Source organism: Pectinophora gossypiella, chromosome 26 (genome assembly GCF_024362695.1).
Source record: "Pectinophora gossypiella chromosome 26, ilPecGoss1.1, whole genome shotgun sequence".
Lineage (NCBI taxonomy): Eukaryota > Metazoa > Arthropoda > Insecta > Lepidoptera > Gelechiidae > Pectinophora > Pectinophora gossypiella.
The window spans coordinates 1817435-1839088 of record NC_065429.1 but is presented as its reverse complement, the minus strand read 5'-3'; the positions used below and the strand labels follow the sequence as shown (position 1 = coordinate 1839088).

General features: G+C 37.6%; 1 protein-coding gene across 1 annotated transcript in view; it reads right to left on the bottom strand.

The window, feature by feature from the left end:
- Positions 1 to 2642: 2642 nt before the first annotated feature.
- LOC126378559 (pro-neuropeptide Y-like) overlaps positions 2643 to 21654 on the bottom strand; it is a 28664-nt gene continuing 9652 nt past the window's right edge. The window contains exons 2-3 of the mRNA XM_050026999.1: positions 4973 to 5144; positions 2643 to 3704 (exon numbers count right to left, since the gene is read on the bottom strand). Of these exons, the coding sequence (XP_049882956.1) occupies positions 3590 to 3704; positions 4973 to 5139 (282 nt within the window). The 5' untranslated portion in view covers positions 5140 to 5144 and the 3' untranslated portion in view covers positions 2643 to 3589. The remainder of the gene's footprint in view (positions 3705 to 4972; positions 5145 to 21654) is intronic.

Here is a 21654-nt window from a genome sequence, read left to right as displayed (position 1 = left end):
CTTGGCTGGAAAAACAATTGAAGAGTAAGTACTTACACTGGAAAGTCTAAAAACTAATCACTTACAAAATTAAGCTAAATGTATTTGTTTGACACGGCAAAAATAACATACTAGGTATACTAGGCGTAACTCTTACCGTGTGTATACTATAAAACACTCCTACAACTTCGTAGATGCGCGCGCACTTTGTTTATAATCCAGTTAACTTCGATTCCAGTGCAACGTTACGACTTGATCTATATTACACTTTATTGTCTAATGAATACGACTGAGTTTCCTTTGATTATTTTTTCTGGAACTCGCGGGAAAATTAAAATTTTTCATGCTGGACGAATATGGGTTTTATTTAACTTGTTTTAAGAGAGAATGTTGTATGAAATGAATTCATTATGAGATATAGGGTATCATCTCACAATCTAAACATTGTCGATAGCGTTGCAAATTGATCAATAGGTTTTGTAATTAACCCAGATTAGGGATTCTTTACGCTGTGACGCTTTTGAGGTGGGCAGATGTAATGTTTGACTTTCTCTTTAACGTGATAGGAATGTTCGGAGAACAAGTGACGTACTTACATCACAGAGTCACAGGTTTGAATCCAGTCTCAGGCTCTAAATTTCTGAATTCGACCTGAGTTTGAATTATCATCAATGATTGGATCATAGATAATTAATATCACGTGGTTTTCCACATTTCAAATATCTACCTTTGATTTGCGGGTTTCCTTGTATTTACTCAATAATTACGTTGAATTGATATCATGACTGCTCAAACATGTTCGGAATAGGTTTTATTTATCCCTAAATCTTGCATTATGTATCAATTTGTCTGAAAAGTTTGTTTATCACGACGTACGACCACGGATAACATCACTATGCGGAAGAATTTCAGGGAAATATACCTATTTTCTTATTATTATTTTTTGTTTTGGTTTTCCCCGAAGGGTAATGCAAAGGGAACTATGCCCATACAGCCATGTCTTACGTATTTTTTTTTCTATTTTGAATCCCTATTTTCTTAGTTATTATACTTTATAGAACGTGGTACTTACACATTTACTTCCCTGTCGTCATACTCAAAAAGCAGTTACTATTGTATGGAACACGAATACAAAAATCATGATTATTTATGTAGATAACAAAACGAAATTAAATACTTGCACTTATTAACACTAAAACAATATTATTAGTCTTCTTTCTTTCCAAATATTCTTACACGAAACTTATAACCATCGCCCCACTCAGTTCTCAAAATGATAACAATTTTTTTTTGACCCAAACCTCCTTTGTGAACAAAACTCACTCCATTTCCCGCCAAAAGGTCAACAAAGATGGCGGAAATAACCTCATCTTCTACCGTCTCTATGTGCACTTTGTCTTCGCCCTTTATGTTCTTTTTAGCTTCTTTAATATGAATATTATCGTACAATAATTCAGAATTTTCTTCTGAGCCTAATCGTAAATTATTTTCGTGAGTATCGTAGTCTTGCTCTGCATCATCAGTGAGAAGGATTAATGCAACTCCCGCCAAAATTGCTGTCATAAACACAGCTGCTGCCATTTTGTATTTTTATTTTTTTATTAACATTTTTCTTGTTTTTTCGCCCTGACAGTCGTATAACGCTGGGCCCACTAACTTCTACTAAGTAATTAAATAATTCATTTCACGGTTTGTTAATTTTGACTTGTATTTTCAATTATGTTTCGTGTTACAAAATCTAATTATTCGAAAGGAACTCGCGTGTAACATCATACTTTTTATAATGAGTAATGTAATAGGTCGTGTGGGTAGGTACCCTAATATCGACCTGGTACCAAATATTATGCTTTGTTGATTAATAAATTGAGAATTATGAGAATATTTCCTTTAACCCACAGTGGAGCAGCGTGGTGGAGTATGCTCCATACCTCCTCCGGGTGGAATGAGGAACATTCCAGGTTACGTTCTTAAAAAAATATAGATGGTTCCGTATTATTAGTATTAATTATTATAAGTAATTATTTTTAGTAAGTATTTATTGTTTCTTTTGTTCTTATTACTTAGTATTCGTTATGTTATGTTATGTTATTACACTCAGGCACAACATATCTTCCACCCATTATTTTTCTGATTAAAATAAAGAGAAGCAATAAAGGTAGCAACATAATTCTATACCATATCTGATTCAAGAAATATCAAGCAACAATTGTTCTTATTATATTATAATATACGACACCTAGTATTATTCCTTATTCTATGGCAATACTCAGAATTATGGTCTGAATCATCCCTCAAAGTTTTCGGTACGATGTCACTAACACCCTATACATGACGTCATCATAATCAGCCCATTAACGTCCCCCACTGCTGGGGCACGGGCCTTCTCTATGGATGGATAGGGAGATCGGGCCTTAAACCATCACGCGGGCCCAGTGCGGATTGATGGTTATTAACGACTGCTAATGCAGCCGGGACCAACGGCTTAGCGTGCCTTCCGAAGCACGGACGAGCTCGAGATGAAAACTTTTTTTTTTTGTGGTCACCTATCCTATGACCGGCCTTTGCGAAAGTTGCTTAACTTCAACAATCGCAGACCGAGCGCGTTTACAGCTGCGCCACCGAGCTCCTCATATATGACGTATTAGAAAATAAAACAACTCAACCATGAAACAGTTCTGCATTTTCAATAGTTTCGATTAAGTACAATACTCATTATGAACTTACTATTATAATTATAGCTACTTTTACTAGGTACTATGCACTGTATCTTAGTTTAAAGCATTGATAATGACAATGAAAAGTATTTTCTCTAAAAATAACATTTTCACCCAGCCTGAAAACGTATGTTTAGAGATAATCTGCCCCAAACGGAAAATTAATTAAAAAAAAATCATAACCTAAAACTATCATCACAAAATAATGAAATAACAGATCTGAAAATAGTGTAATCCTTCACTTTCACTCAGTGCAAGAGAGAGATAGCGGTAATTTTTGTACTGTCAAACGAAATTTTTGCAATAAGTAATGTTAATTTTTATTTGCTGAGAAAGTGGTAATTTACGGTTGTTTATTTTTTCATGTAAACGTATTGACATGTCAACGTAGTGTTACCACAACCATAAGCATTTAGATAAGTATTCAATAATAATATTAATATATAAATCATAAGAAATCCAAACATATCAAAACTTAAACAGCATAAGAAATTAATAGAAAAACTTCGATTTTATGCAAACGAATCAAAAGTAACTACTTACTTAAAATAATTATTTAACGAAATGTAAGTAAAATAAATAAAATAAAAAGCTACTTAATATATTAGATTTTCCATTTGGGGTTTCAGCGTAAAAAGAACAATCAAAATTAACTCTAATTGACTAGAATGTAAGACGGATGAGTCTCATTCAATTGACAAGTGGGAAATGTTAATATAAAAAAATAAGAATATTTTTCCTAATAAAAGTAACGGCTTCGGATATTAAAAATACAAAGTTTAAAAAGTAGACAAATAAGTTGATCGATAAAAGACCCAGCAATTTAAAAAAGATGGAAAGAAAAAGATCCGATATCAAGCTCAGTCAGTCAACGCGACGGCTTTTTTCTTTTTTATTTATTTATAGCCAAGGTTTTTGAATAATCCTTCCTCGTTCATGGAGTGATCGAAGAAGGGAGTCTCTCGGAAGATTACTGACGCATCGGCTATGTGCATCTGCCTTTTGCCGTATCTGAAAATTAAAAAATAATGATGTCAGAAATGGAAGCAGAATTAAAACTTTCCTTGCTTAACGTGCCTTCCGAAGCACGGATGCAATATCCTACCCAAACTAGGAATCACAAGTGATTGTGATAGGTCCTCACCGAAAATCGAACCCAATAAATATAGTGATACTATCAAGATTAAAATATTAAGCTAAACATGAAAAATATAGTAAAGCTATTATTTATTGATGGCGCCCAAAATGGGACTCTGTCAATGAAAGTAGTAAAATATTGGAACACACAGTACAGTGACATCTAGCGTCGAGTAGGGGCATTAAATGTTAGTTAAATACAACATACTTTGTGCCATTATGCTGAACAAAAAAGAGTAAACCCATGTTTATAATAGTTTTATTACCAAAAGCTAGATGGCGCTGTTAGTTATTTTTTTTAAGTATTTGGAAAGAAAATGTGTAGGTAACCGGTTTTTTGAAGATATTTGTAACTAATAGAAAATTATTTAACACAACAGTAACATTCAGATCATTTATTTTGACCCATTTTGGGCGCCATTTAGACTCGCTAACATAATACCTCTTCGCAATGTCAACTTTGCACACTTGTATCCAATGGTGCTAATTTCTGTAGACACCATCCAATTTTATTTTAGGTTATATCTGTTATTTTCTTATCCGCCGAAAAGGAAAGGGACGAGTAATCAACAAGCATAAAATATATGGAACACACGTCAATTTTAAGCACAAATCTAAAACAACTCTATAAAAATATTACATTGGCTAATAACCCGACAGAATTAAGTTAACGGCATACGTCAAACGGTTTGCATACCAGCGACACACCTTGTTGATTCGCCCGGGTTATTCACTAATTTACTCATTCTTCCTAAAACAGCTGTCAATCATCCATCCCTTTCCTTTTCGGTGGATAAGAAAATGACAGGTATAACTTAAAGTAAAATTAGGATGTCTGCAGGAATCGCGGCCAATATTCATATGAATTAAGTTCTAAGATGGATATCATGAACCGTATGGTAACATGTGATCAACCCATTGTAACCATGTCTTAATAAACACATGTATACCGATATCCAAATAAATAAATAAGAATGAGTAACAGCTAGATGTAAGAATTGGTGCGGCGTCCAGTAGTTGTATCACGCCTACTGTACCTACTACTGTGAACATGCTGTATTTTATTTATTATTGTACTCCTACTATATTGTTTCAACGCAATAAAGAATATTATTATCATTAAAAAAAAAAAACATCCATACCTTCCCCGTCCGTGCACCGAGTAGTACTCCTGCAATTCTTTCAAGTAGTTGGAGATCTGTTCGGCGGTGTCAAAGCGCTCGGGGCGACGCGGGCGCGGATATTGCGCCTGCGCGGAGCAGCACAAGATGGCCGACAGCAACAAAATGGCGGGCAGGACCAGACGCATCGTGACTGCAATTTCGAAAGTAAATTTTGGTTATGATAAAAATAATATTTACTTACAAAAAATAAATGACGATTGAACTCGAGAAGAATTTTGCAGCGAAAAAACATTGCCTTAATCCACAAGTGTCATAATCATCCAATTATTATTATTGTGTGTGGACTGTGGCGTCTTGTTAGAATAATTTCCTTCTTTTCTTATTATTTTTAAATAATATAGGTTCGCGTTTGACTACAATCTCATCTGATGGTTAGTGACGATGTACTCTAGGTTGGATCACGCTTACCTAGCAATTGTCTATTCACTCTAGCCTTGAAGACTCTCATATTATAACGAGTTGGAAAAACAGACGATGGCAGAACACCGTTCGGTTAGGATGGTAGCTACTGTATTTGATGTTTTTCAGTCGATTGATCGATTTAAATTTAGTAGATCTACTTCAGTCATTATATAAAAATAATTGTTGTTTGATATTTAGACTAAACTTCCAAATTGGAGATGTTCTGAGAACGGTCTACTCTGACGTGCGTGTATGAAACGATTGATGAATGTGGAGGAAGCAAGAGAAGTGTGTCAGGATCGAAGCAAATGTAATTCCATAGTCTCTGCTTACCCCGGCGTGAGTTTGTGTATGTATGTAATGTATGTTCACTAAAGTAAGACCCAGAGGGGGTGAGGTAAATCAAGCTCGGCGCCGATACGAATTGGTGCGGGAGGGGGGGGGGGAGAGAGGGGGTTATACATCGTATTGTCTGTCCTGTTGTCAAATTAGTCAAGCTATATCAAAACGAAGAGTAATATAAAACGTCAAAGGTAACAAATCAGTTCGTTATCACAATTTGAGAATAATTGCGAATTACTTAGTGCGTCATAGATTAAACTATTAAATAGTACTTTGGTTGGAGTAATCTTATCTGTTGTTGGTATTTCCAAATATGTTTTGTGAATTACAGTTAGCATGCTATCATACTTGTAGAATAAAGAACTTACTCATCATAATCATCACGATTATCACGAGAAGGTGAAGGAAAACATCGTCAGAAACCTCGTTTTATACGTCTGTAAAACGAGACACAGACGTGTAAAACGACGTTTCTGACTATGTTTTCCTTCACCTTCTTGTGATAATCGTTGAGTTGATATATGTGAAGTGTCTACTGTAGTAGACACTTCACGTTAATGTGTACATTGACGTTATCGTACACGCGAATCTGTGTGTGTGTGACGTCTGACGCCCATACGATTGAAGACTAAAGTAAGACCGAGGGGGGTGAGGTAAACCTAGCTCAGACGCTGGTGGGGAGCGGAGAATTGCCGTTCTATACGTAGCATTATTCCTTATTCTATGCCCCTAGCACCCGGCGATGTTCATTCATTCATTGCACGCTCTCATTCAAACTTCCATATCATTCGTTCAACAACCGAGTGTGTGACCGACGGGCAAAAAAACCTTCCAACCTGCCAAGGGAAGACCAGCCTTGAATAGAGCCCATATACCACCGAAATATATATTCTGACGATGTTTTCCTTCACCACAGATCACGTGATAATAATTTATAATCAAAATATTAATTCGAAAATCAAAAACCATGCTGGGGTTCGAACCACAGTAAGAGTTGACCGTTCTTCCAACTGGAGTACCATCGCTATTAAGATGAATTGTTTAAATGTGGCCTTTTTATATCCCCAGGTATAACAACCCAGGTACTTAACTGCAATTTTGGTCACAACCTTTCTTTGACCTAGAACCTACATCTCTTGACCATTACATGTTTTAGAACGGCCTCTAAACAACGTTTGTGTGCTTGGCACTACATCGACGTAATTGTGAAATTAATTAATGCTTAAATTAGTTATGTGTGCCGACGAAAATCATAAGCAGTTGCAGTGGTGTAACAGATAAGTAGTGGACAAAATGCCATGGGCGTTCGGGTCAAGCGGCTCTAACGTGAACACTAGAAGACCCTAACATTTATTAATTAGTTTCGAACAACAATCAGCCCAAGCAGAAGAGTTTTGTAATACAAAGTCATTTGTACGAGTTTTGTAATAAGCGTAGAGAATGAGATTTCAGCCATGTAGCAAGTCACGAAATAAGACAACTGCTCTCAATTTTCTAAGTAACAAGTACAGTTACATAACGTACTTATTTATTAATTATTATTTTACAGGGTGTCACATTATGACATCATAATGATTTTTCCATGATTCTGAGTTGATATCAAGTGGAATTTTCTAAAATAATAACAAAAATCCCACAAAATAATCATGATATTAACGCAGAGTCATGGTCTGAACCAGCCCCCTTAGCATTCGTTACGATGTCACTAACACTCTGTATTGTTAATATAAACACTACTTCATTTTCCTATTCTCAGTATTCTCAAAACCAAACTCCTATTATCGAACAAAATCGATTACAAAAATGTACGACAGAAAAGTAGTCCCACGTAGGGCGCCAATAACACTACTGGCGCCCGAAACGGGACACTTTTTAAAGTTGGACTTGCATCGCGATCGCAATGCCAAAATTAAATTCCCAAATACAAAGGCTCTGACTGTCTTTTGGTGTGAATATATGGACCTCTGCTGCCCATTCATTGTTCTTCACACGAGTTCCCTTGTACTCTCGAACTTTGTGTTTATCCCGATTGTCCGTACATACTGCATTTAAAAAGGATTGTGTTCCGAACAGGCTGCCTATTGAAAATTCAGGCTTCATATTTTTAGTTTTACCTTTGACTTGGTCTAAAAATGGCTCGATAGGATATCTGCGAATATACGTTTTTCGTTTGAGCTCCAAAGTGAGTTTTGAACTAGAAATTAATTTTCGCAGTCATATTGTGTAGGTGACCTGAAAAGTCATACCGGGTATAAAAAGCACATGCTGAAGTCAACACTGAGTGCGAGCCCTCAGCGCTACTCCCGCATTTAACTGCAACTAACCTCACGTTGGAGCAGCGTGGTGGAGTATGCTCCATACCCCCTCCGGTCGATTGAGGGGAGGCCTGTGCCCAGCAGTGGGACGTATATAGGCAGTTTATGTAACCTCACGTTACAAAATTTACTAACCATGCCGTGTACACGTTTTGGGTTTCAATCTAGTTATTACCCACATCTGTAACCTTTTATTTTCTCATGCCATGATTCATACCTGTTGTGTGTACCTTTTAAATAAATAAATACATATATAAATAACCTATCACGTTGGTCTAACAAAAAGCTCGGTTAAGCGTGGGTAATTGTTCATCTTGCGATGGATGTTTCCCATTGACATTCTGAATTTGCCTTTCAACTGTTTTAAGACAGTAGCTAAACAGAAAATTTACAAAAGAGGTTATTATAAGGTTAGTGATTATTTAGAAGATATGAATGCATATGATTAACTGTCTGAGAACTGATATTAGGCAGCTAAATTAGTCAATTGTATTATAACAATAGGTAATATTTTTTGTTTATTTTTTAAAAAAACGTCTACTGCCCTGTGCCAAGGTTTTTCTTGTAGTTTCTTTTCCCTGGCTATACAGGTTTTGAGAAGCTGCAGTAGTTTTAGGCGGATGAGACGTTCGTTATGTAAAAATTGACGATTCACAGTGTAACTATGTTACCTATTGATTAAAGACAATATTGAATCTGAATTTGAATTTTATGTACCTCTGATTACCCCAATTGGGATATAAACGTGTTACATAATTGATGTGTTTCCTCACAATGTTATCCTTCACAGTTTTATTTTTCAAAAGGAAAAGGTTGAAAATCAAGCGTCCTCATCATAATAGGAGAAGAGAGGGGCATCGCGTGGTTGCTATTGTTCGTACGCTCAAATGAAAATACGAGGGAACAAAAAGCCTTTGTCGATGAAACCTGCGGGCTTAGCACCGTAAGCGCGCGACTCTTTCTCGCCTCGACATACGTCACCCGTCGCTCTCTCGCAGTACTGCACAGAAAGAGACAGATGATCTCTGTCGCGGCGAGAAAGAGTCGCGTGCTTACGGTGCTAGGCCCGCTGGTAAGTTAACGACTATCCAGGCTACCTTCATCAAAAACAATATAGATGGCGTTGTACAGTTTTAACGTGGTAATCACCTATATTCTCATTACTCTTTACATAATTATTTCAAAATACAATGTAATGGAGGCATATATAAAAATTGTTGAAAGAAAGAAAGAAAGAAACATTTATTACTCCCGGACAACACAGACACAGACAGACAGGTACATTACATTTAACACAAGACAGAAACCACACGGAAATCAAAATCAAATTGTTGCTTGATATTTGGTTCATATTATGTATAGAATTATGTTGCTACCTATTTATATTTAAGTATTTATTTATTTGATCAACCAACGGCAAGTACACTGATACATGGTTACAGTTTGCAGTTAATACATATAAAAAACTAAGCGCCTCCCTTCCCTTTATTCCTTTATTGCTTCCCTTTATTTTGATCAGAATAATAATGGGTGGAAGATGTAATTGTGCCTGGGTGTAATAAAAAGGGACATCATTTATACTCAAAAATTGAATGAAATTAGAAGGAGAAACGAAGGAAAGACTGTACAGCGCCACCTATATTGATTCCGACCTCCGTGGTCCAGTGCAGTGAAGGCACGTTAAGCCGTTGGTCCCGGTTACTACTTACTGATGTAAGTACGTAGTCGTTACATGAGTTCTGTCAGAGGCCTATGGCGGCTCAATAAGAACTCTGACACCAGGGTTGATGGGGTTGGCAATCCACCTCACAACCCGAAGAAGAAGAACCGGGACCAGCAGCTTAACGTACCAAAGCACGGATCATCTTACTTTTGGTAATCAGCTTGTAATGTCCTAACCAAAGTAGGGTTCACAAGTGTGTGGTTCATCGATATCTTTGTACTAAGCACATCACTACACTTGTTGAACGCCGTAATTTTCCCGCCGAAGGGTTAGCAAAATGGCGGCCGGTGAATTGAGCGGGAAACAAGTGATTGTGTTGCGATGGTTGTGATTATTATTGAACATAAAAACATCATTTCCAGGGTTGTTATGGCAAAATAACATAACGGGTTAGGGGGAAATTTCACGGGAAATACATTTAGCTTTGCGGCGTTTGAAAAAATACACCTAATGTAGACATAACCGCCTCAGTGGTCTAGTGGTTAGAACGTGGGTTGAGATCTGGAGGTCCGGGTTCGATTTCCGTTGGGGAAATTGTCGAAATTACTTTGTGAAACTGTTATCTGTATGATAAGGACATTGCAGGCTTAAAATTACCTGATTGTTCGAAAAATTTACAATGGTTCCGTGCTTCGGACAGCACGTTAAACTGTTGGTACCAGCTTTTGACCTTATGCCAATCAGATACATTTAATTCATTTATGTAATACACAGATAGTCAAACGATAATATAATCAATCAATAGTCCTGATTCCTATACACACCATACTAAGTTTATTTTAAGTTATACCTGTCATTTTCTTATCCTCAGAAATAACTTAAAATAAAATTAGGAGTTGTCTGCAGGAATCGGGGCCATTTGTAAGTAAGTAAAAGGGCCGTCGCAAAAGTATGGAACTGCAAAATATTTAAAAAAAAACACTATTAAAAATTTTCTTGAATTTTCCGCGTAGGAAATTCTACGTGATATCAACTCAGAATCATGGTCTGAATCATCCCCCTCAGTATTTGTTACGGTGTCACTAACAGCCATACCTACCTACTTGTATGGCTACCGGTAAGTACGTGTGTACCGGGTGAGAGCCTTCAGCGCTCCCCATTTGTCCGGCCAAGTAGTTAATGCCATCTGCGGCAAATCTACAATAAGTCACAAAAAAAAAAAGGTAAGTACGTACGGGGTTTAAGCGACATCGTAACGAATACTAAGAGGGATGATTCAGCTCATTATTCTGAATTAATATCAAGTGGTATTCTATATCGCAAAAATATAGAATTGAATATATTAATTAAAACGATGAATAAAAAATACACGAATTTTGCGACGGAAAATTCCACTTGATTTTCTTCTTAACGTGTGGGTTATGAGATGGATTACCAACCTCATCAACCCTGGTCTCAAGGTTAATTATTGAGCCGCTAAAGGCCCCTGACATGGCTCATGTGACGACTACATACTTACATCGGTAAGTCCACTTGATATGAACTCAGAATCACGGTCTGAATTCTGAACCATCCCCCTCAGTATTCGTTTTGATGTCACTAACACCCTGTGTAAGTACCTACAACTATCATTAATAATTCATATTCTAAGGGTGACAGAAATACATAGTCTGTTCAAAACAGTTGTACAAATATTTAATGAGTAGTAATTAAGTGATTTTGTCCCTCGATTATTTATTTATTAAGTATTTTAATTTTGTACTTAAACAGAAATATACTTATGACTGTCTGTTTTGTTAATCATTTATAAGTTAACTCAAAAGTTGAAAACTGTATTAATTTTGTTGAAGGTAGCTAAGTATATTTTCGAAGGGTATACTCGGAGCTTTTGTACCGGGTGAGGGTCTTCAGCGCACCCATTTGTCCGGCTAAGCAGTTAAATCTACAATCATCAATCATTTAAGAACCACGCTCTTCTTCTTATCGTGTCGATGGCAAACTAAATAGCATCGGCCCAAAACTTGGCAACAAGTATGGCGCTATCTGCAGCACTTATTAGATCCTCGGGCATGCAGGACACGATGTAAGATGTTCCATCGTTTAGGGAACAGTGTCGCACTTGCACTTTAAGTCCGAGCCATCCGAGAAACCCCACCTGAACAAATTATCCTTACTTCGGCCCACCTGAGTCCGAAGTCTATTAAGAGACTTCCAAGTAAGCCAAGGCAAATCAAGACCTGGCGGAGGACCACGCTCTTGTCAGTGTAGCATTCTCCATTCTTAATTAAAACACAAAATACCGGACTCTTACAGCGTTATTTCGCGTTATTCGTACCTAACCGGAAGATTTGACAGGTCCGGTTTTTTACAGAATCGACTGTCTGACTGATCAACTCGAAGAGTAAACCAGGCCATGCATGTTAGGTCACATATCTCCGAAACGCATTTCTCGGGAATGTGGGTTTCCTCACGATTCCAATTACGAAAATCATTCGTGCCCGCGCTGGGATTCGGACCTGCGACCTCACAGTAAACAATCCGAAATTGAGCCGATCACCTATCACCATACGGTTCATCATATCCATCTTACGACTTCACTTCACTTGGGACTTAGGACTTTAGGACCTCATATCAAAAGAGGCCTCAAGTTTTTTTCAGAATACCTGTTACTTGCACCTATATCCGTCTAAGTATTTTTAATTCCGATGTACTTAGTAACATATCTGAAATGAAGTAAATGTAGTAATATAACTAGATAAGTTTTAACTCAACGTAAAGACTTTCCGTTTATATGCCTCACGTTTCTCGTTACTGTGTTACCAGGCGTGAAAACAATATCCGACGCGCGGAGAATTTTCGCCTTTGAATTGGCAACACTGAAGTTTAACATTCAAGCCGCGAAAATGGCAAGTTGGTTTAAAATTAGTTAATTATGTCATATGATGTATTATTTATAAGCTGTTAATTGTTGTTTGGGGGTTCAAAGTTCGATTCCAAAGCACGCTTAGAATTTAATAACCCTGCAATCCGTATAACGGTGAGCAGAGAACACTAGAACAGAACTTGCAGCCAGTTTTGGTATTTAAGTCCTAAATTGGCTACATTGATCATCATCATCATCAGCCCATTAACGTCCCCACTGCTGGGGCACGCTTCCCTATGGGTGGATAGGGAGATCGGGCCTTGAACCATCACGCGGGCCCAGTGCGGATTGATGGTAATTAACGTCTGCTAATGCAGCCGGGACCAACGGCTTAACGTGCCTTCCGAAGCACAGAGGAGCTCAAGATGAAAACTTTTTTTTGTGGTCACCCATCCTATCCATCCTTTGCGAAACTTGCTTAACTTCAACAATCGCAGACCGAGCGCGTTTACCGCTGCGCCACCGAGCTCCTCATTGATAGAACCATAACTATGGTAATATCAACTCGACCTGGCTTCGCTAGGTTATAACCATAGAATTAAGAGCCCTGGTAGCCCAGTTGGTAGAATGCTTGCCGATCCCTTTGAGGTCGCAGGTTCGAATCCAGCACCGGCCCAAACCAATGAATGTCGACTTTGTTTTCGAATTCATGTTTGGTTCATAAATGATTATCACGTGCTCAGCGGTGAAGGAAAAGGTCGTAAGGAAACCCACTTTCCGAGAAATGCAATTTCCGAGGGTGACGTGACCTGTATTGGGCTGGTTTTCCCTTCGAGTTGGTCAGACAGGCAGTCGCTGTTGTAAAAAACCGGATTTGTCAAAGAGGCTATTGAAATCAGAAAACATAAAAATTTCAACAGGGAAGACGGGTTCAAATTATCAACCATGTGGAATCCAGTAGTAGGTGTTGTAAAAAGCTTGAAACGGCCTAATGTGGTGAAAAAACGTGAGGAAACAGTGAGTGCGGTTTGTCGTAGTGAGTTTGGTGCGAGTTCAGATGGTTCCGAACATTCCGATATCAAAAACATAAACAAGCGGCAAAGAAAGGGGGTAGACAGATATGTCTGCCCGTAGAAAATTATGGATCTACCTACTCCACTCCAATCTCATCAGTCATCCCGTGATCATGGCACTTGCAACAGTGTCGAAATATCGGGAGTCTCATATCCCCATTTAAACGCGGTAAGAACCCGTTATTATGTGCTTTAATTATGATAATAACCGCGTAAACTTAAAACAACGGATTCGGCAAACCTTGAGGTTAGGTTAGCGGACCCTGTGAAAAACAGGATAACGCTAGAGAGATGATGTGTTAAATGTATGTTTGCAGTTACTTCCCTAAATCAGCAGATAAATTATGATGGGTTTATTTTCCTCTATTTCATGTGAATAGGCAGTATTAACCGAACTTTTTCGATGATCAGTACATAAGTTATTAATTGCGATGTAGAAAAACTGTACTGGAACATTTAGTCAGCGATATTTCAGTAGTTTTCTTTAGTACAGTCATAAGCAATATCATGTACCCACTTTAGAACCCTGTCGCACTATCATATTTGACATTTAATGAGACTTACAGTTCAATTTGTCAAAAAAGTTAATGTGACATGGTTTCAAAGTGTATACATATTAGTACTCGTGACCGTACCCACTTTAGAACCCTGTCGCACTATCATATTTGACATTTAATGAGACTTACGGTTTGAGGAGCTCGGTGGCGCAGCGGTAAACGCGCTCGGTCTGCGATTGTTGAAGTTAAGCAACTTTCGCAAAGGCCGGTCATAGGATGGGTAACCACAAAAAAAAAGTTTTCATCTCGAGCTCCTCCGTGCTTCGGAAGGCACGTTAAGCCGTTGGTCGCGGCTGCATTAGCAGTCGTTAATAACCATCAATCCGCACTGGGCCCGCGTGATGGTTTAAGGCCTGATCTCCCTATCCATCCATAGGGAAGGCTCGTGACCCTGCAGTGGGGACGTTAACGGGCTGATGATGATGAGACTTACGGTTTAATTTGGCAAAAAAGTTAAATGTGACATGGTTTCAAAGTGTATACATATTAGTACTCGTAACCGTACCTTATTGAATCAGGCAATCTGTTGAAGGAGCGAGGTAAAACTACTTTTCACTGAAGAGCTTTCCGTGCTTCGGAAGGCACGTTATCTTTTCGAACGCCGGAACGCAGATCTCAACCAGACACAATATAAAGTCTATTGTGTCGGGTATCTCGGCAGATGAGAGGTTAAGCCGTTGGTTCCGGTTACTATTTACTGATGTAAGTTAGTAGTGGTTACATAAGCCATGTCAGGGGCCTTTGGCGGCTCAATAGTAACCCTGATATATAAATATGATAGCATTTTGATTTGCTACAGATTAGCTAAAGATTTGGTTTTCTTATTAATTTTAAACGACATTAGCTTAAAGCTATATTCCAAATTAGGTTAGAGGTAGGTACATCCATCGTTTCATCATCACTTTATGTTAGAACAACGTGATAGGTATCCGGGAGCCGTATCGCTAATTGTGTTAGTGAAAATCTTTAGTCTTCTTCTATCGTGTGGGTTGTGAGGTGGATTACCAACCCCATCAACCCTGGTGTCAGGGTTATTATTGACCTTCCAACCCGCGAAGGGAAAACCAGCCCAATACAGGTTAGGTCACATACCTCCGAAAATGGATTTTTCGGAAATGTGGATTATGAGGTGGATTACCATCAACCCTGGTGTCAGGGTTATTATTGAGCCGTCAAAGGCCCCTGACAGGACTCGTGGAACGACTGCGTACTTTGATCAGAAACTGCTATTATCCTAATCTAACGTCGACTCATTAAACTCGTCTTAAAAGACAAAACAAATTGGCGCCCTAAATCAAAGTGCAATAAAAGGTAATTACCTCTTGTAAAACGGAAATTAAAACCTAATTAACTCGACAACTGGGTCTTTGCACCTTGTCCTTATTAACATCATCATACGGTTCATTATGTCAACCTTAGGACGTACCAAGGGTATCTGCGAGTTGTAGAATAGAATAGAAATAGTACACACTACACACACAAAAAAAAAAAACAACATCATATCAAATTTCCACTAAACAATAACGACCTCCGTGGTCCAGTGGTTGAGAGTTGGGCTCACGATCCGGAGGTCCTGGGTTCGATTCCCAGTGGGGACATATCACAAAAATCACTTTGTGGTCCCTAGTCTGGTTAGGACATTACAGGCTGATCACCTGATTGTCCGAAAGTAAGACGATCCGTGCTTCGGAAGGCACGTTAAGCCGTTGGTCCCGGTTACTACTTACTGTGTAAGTACGTAGTCGTTGTAAATGAGTCATGTCAGGGGCCTTTGGCGGCTCAATAGTAACCCTGACACCAGGGTTGATGAGGTTGGTAATTCGCCTCACAACCCACACGATAGAAGAAGACTTAAACAATTACAAAAAAGCAAGACAGATTTTTGTCGAAAAGACCATAAGGTGGTGGTGGACGTCTTGAGATAAAAGGGCCTCACTCAGCACAAGTCGCGGCGTGAAGCACGACGCTGATATTATGTGGACCCTGTTGGGTGACGCACGAACATCGTCATCGTTGACGTCTGATCTCTCATGGCTGTGCCCACCCTAAAAGAAGTTATAGGCGTGTGTTTTTCTATGTACGTACGCCATTACGGCAACCCTTTAATTTCCTCTCAGACGACGCCCTGAGCCGAGTTTCGCGCCGAACTGGGCACCCTCAGGCCTGTTGTTTTAAACGTTGTACCGGATGAGGGCTTTCAGCGCTCCCCGTTTGTCCGGCCAAGTAGTTAATGCCATCTGCGGCAAATCTACAATAAGTCACGTCAAAATAAAAAAAAGGCAACCCTTTAATCCTTCAATAGAATAAAAAGGTTAATAGGCAATATATTTAATAGTTACTTAATAAAAACGATTCAATTCTTCATTCACAAAGGAATTAGATAGGTATAGCAAAGGACTATTGTAGTGGACCTCATGAAAAGAGGTATTGTCGTTTTATGCTGATGCTCTTTTGATAAGGATCCTTTAGATGCGGCCAGGAAGATGGCGATGTGTCGAGCTGAAGCGATAGCGGAGAATGTAGTCGTTACGTTGAGAATTTACATTCGGAATTTACCTTGGAACAGTTTTGTTTTTTGAATTATATGTGTATTTATTTATTAATAAATAAAAATAAATAAATAAAAAAGTGTATAATTTATTATTATGTAGTTTATATACTCGTAAGTGTATCTATCTTTGTATTTATTTTTATTCGTATTTAGTATTCCCATGCAGCACTATCTCGCTATATTACGTAATATTCAATATCTCCTATACTTAAAGGTTGCCTGGAAGAGATTGCCACTTAGCAATAAGGCCGCCTATTGTATTCATTCTATTTCTCTTTTGTTTTGTATTTTGTTTTTTCCTATTTGTGCAATAAAGTATTTGTTATGTTATGTCTTAACATAACAAAAAAAAATTAGTGATTATCTAGAAAATAGGATTGCATGGGATTAACAGTCTGGAAACTGATAATAGGCAGCCAAATTACTAAATTGTATTATTAAAAGATTTTTTCTTGCAGCTTCTTTTCCCGGCTATACATGTTATGAGAAGCTGCAGTAGTTTTAGGTGGATGAGACCTACGTTATGTAAAACAAATACCGTACAAATTGTAACTATGTTACCTATTGAATAAATATATACTAACATATATAAGTACGTGCGCATTGCGAACAAATGTCAAATAGCAATATTGCTTTTTAGATGAATTGCTTCGACGTGGCCTTTTTAACCCCCTTGATTTCGGATGGCTATAACCACAGTAACTAAGTATTAAATATTTTAACTCTGTTTTCACATGTGGCTGTCAAATTATGTCTATTTTGCAAGTGTAATTATGAACATAATAATCTGTGATATTGGTCAATTGACCAGTAATACGGTAGTTACGTTACTGACAAAGTGGCGCCCAACATGGGGCATATTTTTATTTATTGTAAAGATATATCTCCTATACTTAATGGTTGCCTGGAAGAGATTGCTACTTAGCAATAAGGCCGCCTATTGTACTAATTCTATTTCTCTTTTGTTTTGTATTTTGTTTTTTTTCCTGTTTGTGCAATAAAGTATTTGTTATGTTATGTTATGTTATGTTATGATATCAATTTTTCTTCTTATCGTGTGGCTTGTGAGGTGGAATACCAGCCTCATCAATCCTGGTGTCAGGGTTGTGATTGAGCCGCCAAAGGCCCCTGACAACGCTCATGTAACGATTACTCGCTTACATCAGTAAATTGTAATCGGGACCAACGGCTTAACGTGCCTTCCGAAGCACGGATCATCTCACTTTCGGACAATCATGTGATCAGCCAGGTGGTGGAGATATTAATTACTTAGATAGGACGCACTTATCTCATATAGATAGGAATGGTAGGCTGAATGAAACGTAACGTAAAGGTGTCTGAATGAGAGAGCTAGGAGTGAGCGAGAGAAGAGAAAATTGCAGAATGACAGGGAAATGGCGGTCGGTTGTTTCAAAAAGGGAAAACGTACAAAATTATAAACGTTATTTTAAGTTTACGCGGTTATTGGTGCTAATTCCTGTAAATACCATCTAATTTTATTTTAAGTTATATCTGTTATTTTCTTATCCGCCGAAAAGGAAAGGGACGGGTAATCGACAAGCATACAATTTATGGAACACACGTCAATTTTAAGCACAAATCTAAACCAACCGTCTAAAAATTTACATCAGTCAATAACCCGACACAGTTAAGTAGATAGCACGTCAAACGGATTGCGTACCAGCGACGTACCTTTTTGATTCGCCCGGGTTATTCATTAATTTACTCATTCTTCCTAAAATTAAGAGCTGTGAATCATCCGTCCCTTTCATTTTCGACGGATATGAAAATGACGGATATAATTTAAAATAAAATTAGGCGGTGTCTGCAGGAATCGGGGCCATTATCATAATTAAAACACATAATAACGAAGTCATTGGCTATTTTCAAATCTAAATTACACTATTATTTCTTGGCTAAATCATCGTCTTGCAACTAATATTCTATTTTTACTTATATGTATATATATATAATTATATATATTTTATTTATTTATTTATGTTTTTTTCTCTTATTCTATTTTACTTTTTTGCGCGCTACACTGCAGCTGTACAAGTGTAATATATCCTCTGCCGAAGGTTGTCTGGAAGAGATCGCTCTTAGCGATAAGGCCGCCTTTGCCCACCTTAGAATAAGTTTACCCTGTAAATGTTTTGTGAATTTGTGTGCAATAAAGTGTTTTATTATTATTATTATTAACGGGTTCTTACGGGTTCTTGGGTTCTCATATTCCTATTTCAAACGCGGTAAGAACCCTATTGTGTGTTTTAATTATTATAAACGGTTTAAATAATCAAGTGTAAATAAAAAATAATCGTTTCCTTCATGCCCTACGTCACATTTATATTGTATACGACAGTAGAAAGTAGAAACCTCAATGAAGAATGCAGTATAGTAGATTTAAAAAAAAACGCTTACTTACAGGCCTATAACTTAATGTCATTTTTGAAGTGAACTCGTGTTTATCAACTGTGACCATTTTGAGTGGTTTTGAAATTAATTAATGACCAACTTTCGGTTCTAAATTTGAATTTTAAAGCTTGTCATTATTATTTTTTCTTTTTAAAAATAAATCTAGCTAAATTCTAAAAATAATTCGAATAAAATAAGTACTTATTAAGGTAATAAGTTCGGTAAGGAAACTACTGCTGATAGAGAGGAATAGAATAGAATAGAAATCATTTATTTTAGATATAAGTATTAGTATACAAGTATTAGGACAACATACTTAACTAATAAATACCTCATTATTACTTCATAGCAAGTTTTTACCCCACCCGTTTTTTGAGCCAGTTGGTAGAACTTGCCTCTCACTTTGAGGTTGCAGGTTCGAATCCAGCACAGGCCTAAACCAATGATTGTCGAATTTGTTTTCGAATTCATGTTTGGTTCATAAATGATTATCACGTGCTCAGCGGTGAAGGAAAATATCGTGAGGAAACCCACATTCCCGAGAAATGCATTTTCGGAGGTGTGACTCCATCTGTATTGGGCTAGTTTTCCCTTCGCGGGTTGGTAGGTCAGACAGGCAGTCGCTTCTGTAAAAAACCGGACCTGTCAAATCTTCAGGTTAGGTTAGCGGACCTTGTGGAAAACGGGATAATGCTCCGGAGATGATTATGACCAAGTTTTACCCGACCCGTAATGAACCGGAAACGTATTGCGTGTTAACACCCACCGAGTTTCTTTCAGGCTGTCCAAGGTTAGCTGGAAGAAATCCCAATTAGGGATAAGCTCGCCTATGCTTTATCTAACGATAAATTATATGTAAGTACGTAAATTTCTTTGGTGCCGCAGCTCACTAAAAAAGGTCAGGGTTCAGTGAAAATTTACCCAGAGGGCAACACTGATAAAATATAATTATAACTTATTAGTATTTAATTGAAGGGAAGAGAGGAAGGGGTAGACCTAGGATAACATTTATGAAACAAATAAAAGAGAAGGTGCAGGTCGTGTCGTATCGGGAGGTGAAGGTTTTGGCGGGAAGAAGAGAGGAATGGCGATTACTCCACCGACAAGAGCGCAGCTCTTAAATAGAGAGAGAGAGAGTATTTAATAAATAAAAAAAATCCTTTGAATTTTAAAGCAATAAAGAGTATAAAAACAAACAAAACCCATAACCTTTTGCAACGAACCCAGGTGCAATACAGTCCAAATAAAAAAAACATCATTTTCGAAAAAGTGTCATCTTTTCGCAATACTTTAAGCTATTAATAAAAGCATTGCCAATATACACTCACCTGTGCCCATTTAATAAATAAAGTGAAAACAAAGCCACCTACCCTCTTGTTGTATGTCATAATTTGGATGGATATATTTTTTAATTTTGTCGCAGGCCGTTACTGCGCTATTCGTCCTCTCTTTTGACAAATGACTACTGATATTTTATTTAATCTGTGCTATTTCGGTTAAGATTAATGTTAAAAGAGTATTAATAAATACTCACTCAAGACTAGGCAGCATGGTCTGATGATCTTAGTCTGTTCCATATCACGGGAAGGATTTTAAAACAAAAGAGTACTGACGAAGCCTGTGGTGGATTTACATTCTGTTTTTTATTATTATTGTTTTTAATATTAAATACTTTTCAACAAAGAGTATTTATACGAAAGAGATGGCAGAGTTGTTGGCGGGAACGGAAACGGGACGGTTGCTTTCTTTATTGAGTAATCTAAATAATTAATACGAAGTGGTGTTTTGTGGTTAATGATCGCATTAAGTTAGTCGAAAAACATTCGCGATTGTGTTATTATATCGGAATATTCAATAAACAAAGTGTACCTATCTATTTTCGCTTCGTGCCAACAAGCCGCTTCATAACTTGAAAGTTTATGCGGACTTTTGAGTTAATTCGTTTGGGGTTCGGAGTAGGAGCCTACTCCGAGGGTGGGGGCTTAGGTTTCATCATTCCTCGTCATCACCTTTCATCATTTCAGTAATCATCATCAAGAAAATAAAATATTTACATAAGACATGGTTGTATGGGCATAGTTTCTTTTGCGTTGCCCTTCGGGGGAAAACCAAAACAAAAAAAAATATAATACAAAAGGAACACTGTCTTTGTATAAGTACCTATGCTGCTTATTTATTTTAGGTATGTACTTATTTATACTGTAAGATTTAATGTGTCATACATAAACAATGAAATGTTCATGTCAATGTGAACTTTACTTCAAAATTAACATACAGGGTGTTAGTGACATCGTAACGAATACTGAGGGGGATGATTCAGACCATGATTCTGAGATGATAGCAAGTGGAATTTTCCATCGCAAAAGTAAAAAAAAAAATAAGTAATTTAAACATACATACATACATAAACTCACGCCCGTAATCCCAAATGGGGTGGGCAGAGCCACAAGTAATCAAAGACA